Here is a 15,818-nt window from a genome sequence, read left to right on the forward strand (position 1 = left end):
AGATTCGGGAATGCTTTCTACTTGTAAAGGGGAATCTGTCAAGAATTCCCCTTTACAAGTATCCCCAAACCAGCCCAGAAACTGGTTCTTAGAACCAAGGCCGGACCAGTTCAAACACAGACCAGCACCTCCACTTTGGGGGGCTGGTTCAGTTTGAACTTGGACTGCCTGAACCGGGCTGGTTCAATTTGAGAAAGTGTGGTTCAAATCGAGCTGGCTTGTACACCCCTAGCTCTAGCCTTGGAACAATACAACACAGTTGGGGGAAAAACAGCCTTCAGAATGAGGCCTCCAGTTTCGGCAAAATAGACAACCTCCCCACCCCCCACCCCGGGCTGGGAAGGCAGGCCTCTTACCTGTAACTGTAGTTCTTTGAGTGGGCTTCTGTGCATTTGTACTTGGGTTTGTGCCTGCGCAGAGCCAAGTTTCGGACCTTTCTAGAGCTTTTCCAAATAAGGAAAAAAGAGTGGGGGAGTGGGAAGGCTACCTCTAGCCTACCTCTTTCTCTCAGTCTGTGTGAATGCCACATACCTGAAGCAGTAGGTGAGAGTACTCCAGGCTGCAGCGGAGAGGTAGGGTGGGTCATGTGAATGCACAGAAGACCACTTGAAGAACTAGGGTTACAGGAAAGAAACCTGCCTTTCTTCTTCATGTTCTCTGTGCATCACACTTGGGATAACAGGAAGTGTTCTCACCTGGATGGAGGGTGCAGCCTTACTGGAGAGTCAAGCCCAAAATGGAGGCACCAAAAGACACATGAGATCTCAAGTGCAGGTCCAGTGCATAGCAACCGATGAATGTAGCCAGGTGAGACCACATAGTCGCCCTGCAGATGTCTGTCAAGGAGATACACTTGCACAAGGCCATCATTGTAGTCATAGCCCTTGATGTGTGTGCTCAGACAGGAGCAGGCAATGACTCCGAGGGAAGTTGGTAGGACAGAGATATGGTCTCCTTGACCCAGGAACCAATTCTTTGTGCTGACATAGGAAGGCCCTTTGTGGGCTCAGTATATGAAATGAACAAGGACCGTGACCTGTGGAAAACCTTTGCCGTATCCAAGTAAAAGGCCAAAGCTCTTTTAATATCTGAGTGGTAGGTCCTTTCTGCAGGGAAGAACGTGGGTAGAGAAATGTCCCGCGCCAAATGAAACTCTGAAACCACCTTAGGCAAAAAGGAAATGTTGGGTCGCAAGACAACCTTGTCCCTGTGAAAGACTTAAATAGGGAGCATCGGAACTCAGAGCTCTCAACTCACTTACTCTCCTGGCCGATGTAATCGCAGTAAGCAAAATGGTTTTCAAGGATAACAGATTGAAATTACAAGTTGCCAGGTACTCAAAAGATGGTTTTGTTAATTGTTTAACAACAAATTCCAAAATGTACAACACATATGTAACATGCCTTTTAAAAACTTAGCGAGTTTGTGAAAAAACAGATTTGGCATTGAGTGCTTGCCCACTATTGCTGCCAAGTGGACAAGCAATGACAAGTGACCCTGGCCCTTCTCTTTTAATTCCAAAACATACTCCAATATCAGTGGGAGAGAAGCCGTGGTAGGGGTTAGGCCTTGGATTACACAAAATGGGTGAAATGTTTCCACTTTGCAGCATATGCCTTTTGCGTGGATGTTTTTTTGGCAGCTGTCAAAACCTCTTGCACTTGAGCACTTAACGTATTCATGTTCTTATTGTCCCTATCCATGCTCTCATCTTCCAGGCAGTGAGATGCAGTGAGTGGATATCCACATGAAGGCAATGGTCGAGGTCCGCAGTCAACAGGTATGGAATTGATGGCAAATGAAGGCAAGCTTCTCATGACAGCTGTGGGAGGGTGGTGAACCATAACTGTTTTGGCCACCAGGGGGCAATTATGATGCATCTGGCCCTGTCTGCAATGATTTTCTGAAGAACCCTAGCAATGAGAGGGATTGGTAGGAAGATGTACAATAGCTGCAGACCTCAGTGACACAGGAAGGCATCCCTTTCGGACCTTGAGTCCATTCCTGCTCTGCTCAAAATATGCTGTACTGAGCATTCTGGGAGTTTGCAAAGAGATCTAGATGGGGTGCCCCACCTCCAGAAGATTCCCTTCAAAACTATCGCGGTCTAACCTCCACTCATGAGAGAATGAGTTCTGTTAAATCAAAGCGTCTGCCAGAGTGTTGGCTTTTCCTTGGATGTGAAGTGCTAAGGGCCATATCGTTCATTCTAGGCACCACGACCAAGAGTGTGACATCAGGCACAATAGCCACTTGGATGCTGTACCCCCTTGCCTGTTCAGGTAAGACTGAGCTGTGTTATTCTGTGTCAAGAGAAGGACCAAATCTCCAGCTATCCAAAGGCAGAAGGCCTTGAGTGATTTGAACATGTCCAACGGTTCTAAATAGTTGATATGCCTCCTTCATTCTGTAAGGGATCAATTTCCAGCAACCACCAGGTCTCTGAAGATTGCCCCCAATCCTTGGTAGAAGCATCCCTTGGTAGTGATGGTTAGGTTGGGCGAGGGCGTGCAAAATGGGGTAGCCTGGGTGAGATTAGATTCCCTTGTCCACCAGAGTCTGAATCCTGAGAGGCACATATAAGATTTTTCTTTGCACATCCCTCTGGGGATAGAAGGTGTCGAGGAACCATGACTGTAAGGTTCTCAAATGGGCAAGAGGTAGGACCGCAGTGGATGAGACCATGAGGCCTAGCAATCATTACATAAACTTTGTGCTGTGGCTGCTTGTGGTGCAAAAAGTCTGTGCAGCAAGATGGATGGATTCAATTATTTGGTGTGGAAGATAAGCGAAAGTGGCTCTCGAGTCAAGGAGCGTGCCCAGGAACTCTATTGACTGAGTAGATGTTAGTTTTGATTTTTTGTAGTTTATTCACAGGCCAGGCGAGTTGAGGTGGTGCAGGGCCAGCTTTATGTGGACAAGCAGCTGACTTTGCAAAGATGCGACCAGGAGCTAGTTGTCTATGTATAGGAACACCCTGACACCTTGCAGATGAAGATGGGCTGCTACGACGGACATAGATTTCGCAAAAACACGTGGGGTAGATGCTAGTCCAAATGGAAGAACACAGTATTGGTAGGTATAGGGGCTTATGCCAAACCTGAGATATTTTCAATGATGGGGTACTATAAAAATAGTAACACACATCTTTTAGATCTATGGAGGCAAACCAGGCATTTTGAAAGAGAAGGCGGAGGATTATGGAGATGGTAACTATACAAAACCTTTTATAGTATACAAATTGGTTTACACCTCTCAGGTAGAGGATGGGTCTTAGTTGTCCATCCCTCTTTGGGACCGTGAGGTAGTGGGAGTAATAACCCATACTCTGGTTGTGATGTATCCTTTGGATGGCTCCCTTGCACAAGAGAGATTGGACCTCTTGTAAAAAGATTTGTAAAAGAAGGTGATGTGATTTTGATCCCTGAACAGGGAGATAGACACTGGGATTCTACTTTGCAACCATTCTGTATAATAGGCAGAACCCACACGTCCAAAGTAATAGCAGCCCATGCCCTGTAGTAAGTTGACAGGGGTGATTTGGTAGCATCATTCTCTCTTTCAATAGGGAGTTTTGGGCTTCAGTGCAGTTTGAGGCTTCAAGTCAGAGGAGGAATTGGTAGGCTTGCGGTGCTGGAAACAACGGTTACGAAAGGAATAACTAAAGTGAGACTATGAGTGCTTAGACTGTAACACGGCCAAAACTTTCTCATTGTAGAAGTCGAAGTTGACTGTGAGGACTGCAAAAAATCTCATCGATTTTGCAGTAGAATGTAATTTCTGGACCCTTTCCAATGTATCATTGGTTTTCTGGCCAAAGAGTGTTTATCCTATATAATAAAAGTCCTGGGTGTGCGCCCGTGTCTCTGCGCCCGTGTCTCCCTCGGCTGTTCTGGGCATGCGCAGAGCGCATGCCCAGAACGGCCGAGGGAGATACGGCCGCAGGCACCAGGCGGCCATGTTGGCCGATTGTTCGCCCGACCGCGGGGAGGGAGGGGAGCGTCGGCGTCGTCGGCGGGTCCGGCCCGACCGCGGGGAGGGAGGGGAGCGGCGGCGGCGGCGGCGGGTCCGGCCCGACCGCGGGGAGGGAGGGGAGCGGCGGCGGCGGCGGCGGGTCCGGCCCGACCGCGGGGAGGGGAGCGGCGGCGGCGGCGGGGGGTCCGGCCCCGACCCGGAAAGGAAATAAACGGCTGAGGAGGGAGTGCTTGCTAATGATGACTGACTGTTACTGCATTTTATGCAGGGGGAATCGGGAAAGCTGGGCATTGGGATTTGGGGGAGTTTGCAGAAATAAGGGCAGCACGGGGCTTGCTTACCAAAAATAAAGTGAGCTTAGGGAGAGGTCCTCCTCCCTCCATCGTACTGCTGCTTGGAGACTAGAGCTGGAGGTGACGGCGGCGGCGGCAGCTCGGCCCCTTTAAGGCTGAGCCTGGCGTAACGCGATCCTGCAGTGAGTGCCTGTTGCGGCCGCCGCAGTAGCAGCAGCCTCCGCCGAAGCAGCTCCCTGTGTGGACGCGAAAGGCTCTCCCCACTGTAAGGACCCGCAAAGGAGGATGGGAGGGACAGGCAGGCGGTCGCAGCACGCCCGCAGGTGAGCGGCGGCAGCAGCCTGTGAAGAAGAAAGGGGGCGGGCAGCGGCTGGCTGAGCCCTTCGGGAGGGACAAGGAGGAAGGCGGTTTGGGCAGTGCCGTAGAGGAAGGGGTGCTCCTGCTGGTGGGAGCCTAGGCCCCTGGCACGAGCATGTCTCGGGAGATGCCTAGCTCTCTGGACACATCGATACATGATGGCATTGTGTGTGAGGAGCGAGCAACGGGCTAAAAATAGGCGAGGGTCCACAAGAGGCAGCGGCAAGGGGGCTGTCCCCACTGCTGGGCGGCGGCAACTGTACGAATTGCTGTGGGGGGACGACTTGCTGCCGGGGAGGTGAGAAAATGTGGTCTGTAATATTGGTAGCGGGAGGACTCGTGATTCCTCACCCCGGCAGTTGTGAACGAAGGCTGAGATTGAAGATCGGAAAGCTCAAAGCGGATTGCTGCAAACCCTGCTCCTTCCCCGCCCTCCCTATATTGGAGCAAAGGGACTTGAAAATTAACACATAGAAAGAATTACTAAAAACAAAAGGGGGGAAAAATAGGGCCAAGAACAGAGGAAAATCCACATCCCTTGCTGTGGAGGAAATACAGATCTACCAAACATATCTACACAACCCTACTAGCGCCCGTTATTTTAACGGGCTTAAAATTACTTGTCAAACAATAAGTCCTCAATACGTGCCACTGCTTCTCGAGTCAAAGAGAAGGACCATAACCAAGCATGTCTCCTCAAAGAAATTGCTGTTGACATAGAATGGGATCCACAGTCTGCTTAGGGCCTGGAGAAATGCAATTGTTTGGCCACACAGAGATCCTCATTTAGGAAGACCTCCCTCTTGCTGAAGTTAGTTGAGGAAGGCGCCAACTTCTTTGTGACTCGTGAGGATGTGGACAAGCTGCTTGGAGAGATGTGGCCTACCACCTGTTCTCTTGACCCTTGGCCAACATGGCTAATACTATCTGGCAGGGAGGTTGTTGTAGAAGGCCTAGTATAGATCATAAATGCTTCTCTGAGGGAGGGCAGGATGCCGTCTTGTCTTAAGGAGGCAATTATTAGACCACTTCTGAAGAAGCTGGTCTTGGATTCCTCAGAGTTGAGCAACTATAGGCCTGTCTCCAACCTTCTGTGGTTGGGCAGTGTAACTGAAAGGGTGGTGGACTCCCAATCAGAGGCAGTCTTGGATGAAACTGATTATCTAGACCTGTTTCAGACCGGCTTTCAGGTGGGCTATGGGGTGGAGACTGCTTTGGTCAGCCTGATGGATGATCTACAATTGGGAATTGACAGAGGAAGTGGGACACTGTTGGTCCTTTTGGACCTCTCGGCGGCTTTCGATACTATCGACCATAGTATGCTTCTGGAGCGTATGAGGGGGGTGGAGGTGAGAGGCACTGCTTTGCAGTGGTTCCACTCTTACCTCTTGTGCAGATTCCAGATGGTGTCTGTTGAGGACTGTTCTTCAAAAACTGAACTTCAGTACGGTTTCCCTCAGGGCTCCATATTGTCTCCAATGCTGTTTAACATCAACATGAAACTGCTGGGAGAGATCATCAGGAGATTTGGTGCAGGGTGTTATCAGTATGCTGATTACACCTAAATCTTTTTCTCCATGTCAACATCATCAGGAGAAGGCATAACCTCCCTAAATGACTGCCTGGAGACAGTGATGGGCTGGATGAGAGGTAACAAGCTGAGGCTGAATCCAGATAAGACGGAGGTACTTATTTTGCAGGGTCGGAACTCGGGAGATTATTTTGATCTGACAGTTCAAGATGGGCTCACACTTCCCCAGAAGGAACAGGTACACAGTCTGGGGGTGCTTCTGGACACAAAACTCTCCCTGGTGTGTCAGGTTGAGGCAGTGGCCAGAGCTGCCTTTAATCAGCTTCGGCTGATATGCCAGCTTCTTCCATTTCTTGAGATAAATGACCTCAGAACAGTAGTACATCTGCTGGTCACCTCCAGACTTGACTACCGCAATGCACTCTCTGTGGGGTTGCCTTTGCACATAGTCTAGAGACTGCAGTTGGTCCAGAATGCGGCAGCCAGGTTGGTCTCTGGGTCCTCTCAGAGAGACCATATCACTCTTATCTTAAAAGATCTACATTAGTTGCCAATAAGTTTCCAGGCAAAATACAAGGTTTTGGTTATAACCTATAAAGCCCTAAACAGCTTGGGCCCTGGGTATTTAAGAGAACATCTTCTTTGCTATGAACCACACACCCCATTGAGATCATCTGGAGAGGTTCATCTGCATTTGCCACTGGCTAGTCTGGTGGCTACTCGGATATGGGCCTTCTCCACTGCTGCCTTGAGGCTTTGGAACATGCTCCCTGCAGAAATAAGAGCCTCCCCATCTCCTACAACTTTTAAAAATGCAGCCAAGACACATTTGTTCACTCAGGCTTTTAATTAGATATTGTTTTAATTGTGTTTTAAGTAGTTTTAATGTTTTAAATTTTATCTGTTTTTATTGTTTTGTTGTGAACCGCCCAGAGACTTGTGTTTTGGGCAGTATACAAATGTGTTAAATGAATGAATGGATGGATGGATGAATAAATAAAATAAATAAATAAAAACTTCTCTAGGATGAAATGCTGGTAATGCTAACCACCTTACTGTTAGCTGGTAATGCTAACCTAAGCATGTTGGGCACAAAGCATATAAGCAGGCTAGCAGTGGAACAGACCTTCTTGCCCAAGGTGTCCAATTTCTTTCATTCTCTATCAGAGGGAGTGGACAGTAGATGTTGCCTATTTTGAGACTGAGCGGATTCAGCCACCACCAAGTTAGGCATGGAGTGCTTAGTCAGGGAGGTCCTTTTGTTGGATCCTATACATGTTCTCCAGTGTTCTGGAGGGTGCAGAGACTGATGCTGGCTTTTCCCATGTAGCTTTAACAACCTGGGCCAGTGTGCATATCACAGGTAGTGCTATTGGAAATGGGTGTCTGATTGGATCAATTTGAAAATTGGGTTCTCTAGGGGTGGTACTTGCTGATGAATGTGCAACCTTAGAGACGAGGCCATATGTAGTAATTGTTCTGCATAGTATTTTGATTCTTTGGGAGGTGTGTCCTATGTCTGTTCCTGTACCATTTCATTAGTAGGTGAAGCAGCTGCCACTTCCTCCGATGGCTCATCAGATTCAAAAGTATTCAAATCAGCATCCAAAGGGAGCCCTAGATCTTCTGGAAGTGGGTTTGATGGTAACAGCTTAAGGACGGGATGGTCCAGCACAGATGCAGCTAGTGTTTCAGGTGATGTAGCAGCAAGCACAAACCGTGTGCAAGGGGCTTCCGATGTTGGGTGTTTTTTGCACTTGGGTTGTCTAGGTTCTAGCTCTTTTCGAGACCTATGTGGTGTTCTAAAGTGGGATCAGGACTTTGATCTATGGTGGGTACAGGCACAGTGATCTCGTGATGATCAATGTGCCTGCCTATTACAGCAATCTCTATCCATCAAGGAGTAATAGGGCAAATAGTGAAAATGTGGCTGAGTAGGGATCAGCATGAGGAGCGTTGCTGACTGTGGCACTGGGGTTGTCGGGCTATTGAGGGAGTGGCCTCAGTGGTGGAAGCAAGGGAGCAGCATGTGCCATAGGCAGGGCTGCCGGGGCCTGCAAAGGAGGCACAGTAGGGCTGTTAAGTAGATCAGGGCAAGACTGCATAAGTGCCACTGATCTCTTAGTCCCAGTACAAGGGGCGTTTGAAGCAGGTGCACCAACAAACAAGGAGCTCACCAAGAGAGGTTGCTCCCACAACAAAGCACAGAGTTGAACAGCCCAATTATGGTGGGCTTGTTTCGTGAAACCATGGCAGACTGAGCACGAGTCTGTGCAGTGAGAGCGTCTCCCAAGCAAGCTAAGCAGGACGAATGCCCGCCCAAGGAGGGTATTTTGGACGTGCACTGGGAGCAACATTTAAAAGTCACTTTTGGGTCCATAAGAGAACAAAGGGAGCGGAGCAGATGGGGAAAGGGTAAATGAATATGCAAAACTCTAAGAGGGAAATAAAAGACAGACAGATAAGTAGAAGAAAACAGTAGGGGGCAATTGGAAAGCTACTTGCTAATCCTTGTAAATTTTGTCGGCAGATAGAGGGCAAAGCAGAAGGCTGCAGCTGAAGTAGTCACTGTGGCAGTTGGCAAAACACAGAGAAAGAGGTAGGATGTCAGTTAGAGGCAACCTTTCCTGCCTGCTCTTTTTCTAGAAAGAAAAAGAAAGGTCTGAAACTTGGCTCTGTGCAGGCGCAAACCCAAGTGTGATGCACAGAGACCATGGGGAAAAACTGCCAGTTTCTGTCACTTGAAGTAGTTTGGCACAGGCATCCATTAGAAAGGAAGTTGAAGAGTTGCACTTCCCAGTAACACAGACAACAACAGTCTGTAGGGTCTACTTACCAAAAGCCTTCCGGGGCTCAGTGAGTTTCAGTGCGAAAGTGCGGCCTTTGGGCAAATCCTTGAGCATTTTGGCAACTTCATAGTGCCGGCAGCCGATGAGACTCTGACCATTGATGGACTCGATCATGTCCCCCACATTGATGACTTGGATCCGGTCAATAACACTGCCTTCCTTGATTCTCTGCCAATAATAGATGAGGATACTTAATTGACATAAGCAGTTGCAGTCACTTCCTGAATCCTCATCCCAGTCACCTCCTATCTTGAAAGCCTCAGAAAGTAATCTGGCCTCAAATGAAAAGGCAAACTGTAGGGCAATGAAGGCAGAATCTCATTTGGACCCAGATCATTCACCCATCCCAGGTGAATAGCCCTCCCTGTGCCACTGATAACTGCTAGCCTGTTTTCAGAGAAGAAACACACAGTATATTAAACCAATGGCAGAATTAACTTTAAGATGCTTTTCTAATGCAGGCAACTGGCATGCCAAGACCAGTCCAACCCACTCCTCAGTAAGTGTTTTGCCTCATATATAGCTTGCAAGTTCTTTGAAGTGTGTGGGGACTCTTCCCTCTATTTAGCTAGGCATCCAAGTGGACAAGACCATATATGAGAAGCATCATGGAACTGAACACAGGAATTGTGTGTTCTGACCATTAACAATTCAGCCCCTGCACCCCCATTTCTACCCCTTTTTGCCTTAGGATCCATCATAAGGTTGATCTATAGCAATAGCCTACCTATCTCTAAGAAAGGGTCTCAAGGGCAAAGTTCCTTATGTAAGGAATACTTACATATCCACATGAGCAAAATAGCAGCAAGTATTCAACCAGAGGCTTTTAGGGATACAACTCAAAATCATGGACAAATATTGCAGACTCTGCCTTACTCCAGTGCTGAGTCCACAACTTCATCTTAAAACTCATAATTACACTGCTATTTCTAGTCGACTCACAGTGAACGTGAGTAGCAGCTCAACCAGTCCGACATCCTGTTTCCCGCAGAGGCAATTGCCAAATGCCTTGCAAAGAAGCATCACCACACCCTGAGAGGCAAAGCTGTACTGGCAGCAGTCTAGGAAAAGAACAGCACTTCAGGTTCCCCAAAGAATCTGCACACCCAAGCCCAAGAAACATAGGCCTTCACAAGTGCCTTCTGTCATTGTGAATACCAAGCTTCTGAATATGCCTCTTTCCTGACCCATGTTTCCTAGAGAGACTGCCAATATATAGCACGATAGGATACATTCCTTTCCTTTGTGTAAATTACTTCCTTCTGGGACAACTCCATGTTTCAGGGCACGCTCAGTGTATTACCCTCCATGGGCCTCTTCCTACCTGGGTGGGCCCCAGGAGAGTTGTTCTGCCATCACCACAGCATGAAGGCTGTGGACACAGAGCTGGTCTGAGGGATCAGTAGTAGACCCTTGGCAGCTGCCAAACAAATGCTGATCCCCAACTTATTTATGTAGGGTTTTGCTTGCAAGTGGGGAACAGTGAGTTCTGAATGCAAAGTTGTCTATAGCTTTTGTACAGGTTTGTAGTGCATTTTGATGGCATGTGGCACAAGTACTATGTGGATTAAGCCCAGAAAGCAGTTACAGGTGCCTCCCGATATTAGGAACTTAGCAGGAAGTAACCTCCTAAAGGAAGTAGGAAAGGAGAAGATGACTAGAACCAGAGCAAGCATTATTTAGGAGAGCAGACTTTTCCACTGCTGAAAAAACCAAAGCAACCAGACCAAGAGTGCTGGCTTGGAGAAGTTTAAAGACTGCTTGTTTACTGGGTCTGGTTAGGTAGGCAATTTTTGAGCAAACTTCTGTTCTGAAGTTCCTTGTATAAAGAACCCAAACAGCAAAGGTTTATATTAATAAACACTGCTGTATTGTTCAGTTATTAAAGGACCAGGACTGGACCCCTCCCTTGGATCATCCTGTGCTGTGACAACACAGTCACTTCCTCTAGAACAGAGGCAGATGAACCCTGGGTGGAGTGCAGAAGCTGTTGATTAACTGCATAGTAGGTACAGTGGCAATTTTGGCTCATGCCATGTGAAGGCTTCTTTCTCTAACCCAAGATGGCATGCTGGTCTTCCTGCTACTAGCCTCACAGCTTCTCTACACCTCCCTGGGGAAGCATTGGTTTTGTCACTCCTAAGAGCTCCAACTGCTTTGATAGAAAAGGAAACATTTCTTGTTAATCCAAGACAAAGGTACTGAGCTTTATTTTATTTCCAGCAAGAGACCATGTATTTTTTTTAATTAGATTTTTATATTGCCTCAACTAGGCAATATAAATGGCTCTAGGTGATTCACAAATATAAACACAGATAACACACAAATAAATAACTCATTAAAACAAAATTAAAACCAGTTTAACATCATTTCAGTAATCACTGAACACCAGGCTAAAAGGATGCGCTTTTAGGGCTCTTTTAAAAGCTGCGAAAACTCCGAAGCTTCTAATATTCATATGGAGTGCATTCCAGAGCCCAGAACAGCTACAGAGAAGGTCTGATTGCAAGTCACTGCCAGGCGAGCTGGTGGCAGATGGAGATGGACCTCTCCTGATGTCCTTAAAGTGTGGTAAGGTTCATACTGAAGAAGGCGATCTCCCAGGTAATCCGGTCCTAAGCCATTTAGGGCTTTAAAGGTAATTACCAGCACTTTGTATATTGCCCAGAAACATATTGGCAGCCAGTGCAGCTATTTTAAAACAGGCATAATATGGTCTCTCTGAGAAATCCCGAAGACCAATCTGGCTGCTGCATTTTGAACTAACTGAAGTTTCTGAATGACATACAAAGGCAGCCCCACATACAGCACATTGCAGTAGTCAAGCCGAGAAGTGACCTGTGAGTGCACCGCAGTTTTGAGATCATTATCTTCAAGGAACAGATGCAGCTTTCGTATCAACTGAAGCTGATAGAAAACACTCCTGGCCACAGCCTCCACCTGAGACACCAGGGTGAGGCCTGGGTCCAGAAGCACTCCCAAGCTATGTACCTGCTTCTTTAGGGAGAGTGCAACTCCATCCAGAACAGGAAGTTCTATCACATCCCTTGAATTATAACCCCTCACCATTAGTACCTCCATCTTGTTTGGATTCAGCCTCAATTTATTATCCCTCAGCCATCCCATTACTGCCTGAAGGCAGGCATTTAAGAGAGCTGCACCATTTCCTGCTGATGATGTCATGGAGAAATAGATTTGGATGCCATCAGCATATTGATAACACCCTGCTCCAAATCCCCTGATGATTTCACCCAGTGGTTTCATGTAGATGTTAAGAAGTATTGGGGATAGGATGGAGCCCTGAGGGTCACCATACAATAGCTCTCATTTCAGAGAGCAACTATCACTGAGTGACACTACTGTTCCCTCTAAGGTGTGCGCAGGTATGTGCACTCACAAGTTTTTGGATGTCTGCTTAGTTCATTTTAGATCCCTCTCAGATTGAATCAGGAAGGCCCCTTTCTGAATGCCTGTCTGCGCACATTGCCTTGATACTGCTGCCCAGAACAAAACTCATTCCGCACAGAGATGAACAAAATGTAGAGGGACCACTGACCAACATCATCTGAAATTTGCCTGAGAGATAGGAACAGAATCACTGCAAAGCAGTACCCCCTATTCCCAAATCCCTCAGACGATTCAGAAGGATTCCATGGTTAATGGTATTAAAAGCCACAGAGAGATCCAGAAGAACCAGCAGAGTCACACTCCCTTTGTCGATTCCGAGGTATAGATTATCTGTCAGGTATGGATGTACACAGACCGGCTTGGAGGCCTTTTTCCAGACCTCCAAACAGGTTCAGCGATCCGGGGCAGGGGAAGGTTACCTTTAAGCAGGAGGGAGGGTGCTCATACCCACCCACCCCGGGTCGTGTTCCCCCCGCAGGAACTGTGCCAAAAATTGCTGGCATGGGAGCTGCAGCATGCCCTCATAGGAACATAGGAAGCTGCCATATACTGAGTCAGACCATTGGTCTATCTAGCTCAGTATTGTCTTCACAGACTGGCAGCGGCTTCTCCAAGGTTGCAGGCAGGAATCTCTCTCAGCCCTATCTTGGAGAAGCCAGGGAGGGAACTTGAAACCTTCTGCTCTTCCCAGAGTGGCTTCATCCCCTGAGGGGAATGTATTGCAGTGGTCACACATCAAGCCTCCCATTCAGATGCAACCAGGGCAGACCTTGCTTAGCTATGGGGGCAAGTCACGCTTGCTACCACAAGACCAGCTCTCCTACCCCCTCTTGCCGCCCCAGTCAGTGTCAGTGCCACTTCCGCTCCAACACTGACCAAGGTGGCAAGAGAGTACGCTGCCGTCCCCCGCACCAGCTATTTTTGGCACAGCGCAAGTGGGGGGGGGGATGCAGCAGAGGGTGGGATAAGTGCACCCTCCCTTCTGCTTAAAGGTAACCGCCCCCACTGCCGAACCGGCCGTCTGCCGGTTCGTGCACATACCTACTGTCAGGGCGACTAAGGCTGTCCCCACCCCACAGCCTGTTCTAAAGCCAGTCTGAAATGGGTCTAGATAAATAAGTATCATCCAAAACTATCTGGAGTTGATCAGCCACGACCCTCTCAATCACCTTGCCCAACCAAGGGAGGTTGGAGACCGGCCTATAATTATCCATCACTGAGGGCTCTATGGCAGGCTTCTTAAGTAAAGATCTAACAATTGCCTCCTTCAAACATGGAGGAGGCATTTATGATGTCAGCTAGGCCATCTCTAACAGCCTCTCTATTAGATGATATAAGCCATGTTGGGCATGAATTCATTGCTTCTCGGCCTTTTGGCTAAGATCAAGTGAAGTGGCATGGATTCAGAGGACAGGTGGTAGGCCGAACACCTTCAAAAAGCTTGTCCACGTCCTCAGGACTCACAAATCGAAACAGATCCATTCTAATAATCTAAAGCCTTGAGATTGCTTTAATGAAAGGTGGTATATAAATTTAACAATAAATAAATAAATAAAAATAAAATAATACAACAAAAAGGATTACTGGACATCCCTACCATTGACTCTGCAGTAACGGCAGAGTCCAAGTCTGCTCGAAACAGATTTTACCCGCAAAAATGTTACACAATGGGATGATGAAGACTCCAAAATTCAAGTTCAGAGAGGAGGGGACCTGAGTCAATACCTTCACAATTCTGAACAACTCAGCTGGACATGAACTTGTGGATGCAATATGTGCAGAATAGAGTTGCTTCTTTGCTGCACATATTGCCACAGTATAAGCTTTCAAATGGACTGTGTGTCATATCTTGTCAGATTAGAGTTGAGTTCTTTTCCGCTTGCACTCCAGTCTTATCTCTTGCCACTTCAGCTGCTATAGCTGTTCTGTATTCCATTGGGCCAATTTCAATGTGGAATGGAGAGGACACTTAGGGGCTATTGTGTCTACTGCCCTTGAAAGTTCCTTGTTCCAGGTCTCCACCAGGACAACCACCAGGACAATAACAGGTAAAACCAACTCTAAAACCTTCCAAGGCCTCTTGGAATCTTATGGGATCCAATAGCCTTCTCAGGTATACCATCCTAATAGGTCCTGCACCTCTGCAGAACTGGGTTGTGCTTCAGGCTTAGGGGTAAATGGGGTACAATTCAGCACACAAGACCCTTTGTAGGACCATCTTGCTCATGGCTCATTCTTTTGCCACATTAAGTGAACTGGGTATTACAATCCTGTACTCTTGCATATGGTTCTGCATTTTAACAGTGAGCTTCAGTATCTCCAAGAATAAAACCCACTATATCTTAGCTTATGTACCAACTATGTGAGGAAATAATTTATTAAGACTCCAAGGAGGATTAAGGCTCTAGTAAAGCAGGCTTCCTCGGGGACATCGCTTTTCTTCAAGGGCCTAGGATTCTGTATGTAATATAGAGTCTAAAGCAGAATATTCAGCAGAATCTCTGGAATACTTTAATTTGCATGGGGATGGGGAAGAGAGAACAAGATTTTTGCCTTCATGGTTACATAAAAGGTGTGGGGTTGGGTTGATGTTGTCTGGTGGTAGCTTCTCTATTCAGTAGTACAGGTTCATTTCCTGATGTGCCTGCCCTTGTTTCCTTGTAGCTTTATTATTACCAGCACCCATAAATGATCTGCGATGGAACGGGCACACAGGCAGTTTTGTGTAGCCCTTATGACTCTTGCCAGAATCATAAGCAATTCGGTTAATAAAGGAAACCTATAGCCCTAACAGCTCTAGCTAGTCTCTTCATCACTGAGTTGATCTTCAATCTTCAATAACCCAGTGCCCAATTTTTTTAAAAAAACACCCTGAATTTAAAAATAAATAAATCCAGATTCTACTACATGCACACAAAATCCAAAATGCTGCACTCCAAATACATAATCATCATCTGATTTTCCTAATTTATCATTTATTCTTAACTGCAGAATGGAACTAGGAAATTTTAGGTCAGTTTTAGGACAGAGCATAAAAGCTCTGCTGGGTCAGACTTATTTAGCCCAGCATACTGTTTCTAATAGTGGCCAACCAGATGCCTCTGGGAAACCTACAATCAGGCTACAATATATTGCCTGTCCCCTTCCCACAACTGGTATTTAGAGAGGCACACTCCCTCTGAACTTGAAGGTTCCATTTAGAAATCATGGCCAATAGCAGCTGGTAGACTTCCCCATTAATTTGTCTAATCGCCTTTTAAAACCATCTAAGTCAGAGGTCATCACTCTGTCTTGTGGCAGCAAATTAAATAAGAGAATATGTGTTGTGTGTAGTACTCTCTTTTGTCTGCCCTAAATCTATTGCCAGTATTGTTGTGTGGCCCCAAATTGTAATACCATGAGAAA

The 15,818-nt window shown here is 47.0% G+C and overlaps 1 protein-coding gene across 4 annotated transcripts in view; it reads right to left on the reverse strand.

Annotated features, from left to right (window-relative positions):
- The window catches only part of GIPC1 (GIPC PDZ domain containing family member 1), a 57,535-nt gene that overhangs the window by 23,676 nt on the left and 18,041 nt on the right, over nucleotides 1-15,818 (reverse strand). For all 4 annotated transcript variants that reach the window (XM_053303274.1, XM_053303272.1, XM_053303275.1 and 1 more), the window contains exon 4: nucleotides 8,993-9,173. In XM_053303274.1, the coding sequence (XP_053159249.1) occupies nucleotides 8,993-9,173 (181 nt within the window). The remainder of the gene's footprint in view (nucleotides 1-8,992; nucleotides 9,174-15,818) is intronic.

This window comes from Hemicordylus capensis, chromosome 2 (assembly GCF_027244095.1).
Source record: "Hemicordylus capensis ecotype Gifberg chromosome 2, rHemCap1.1.pri, whole genome shotgun sequence".
In the NCBI taxonomy this organism is placed as follows: Eukaryota; Metazoa; Chordata; class Lepidosauria; order Squamata; family Cordylidae; genus Hemicordylus; species Hemicordylus capensis.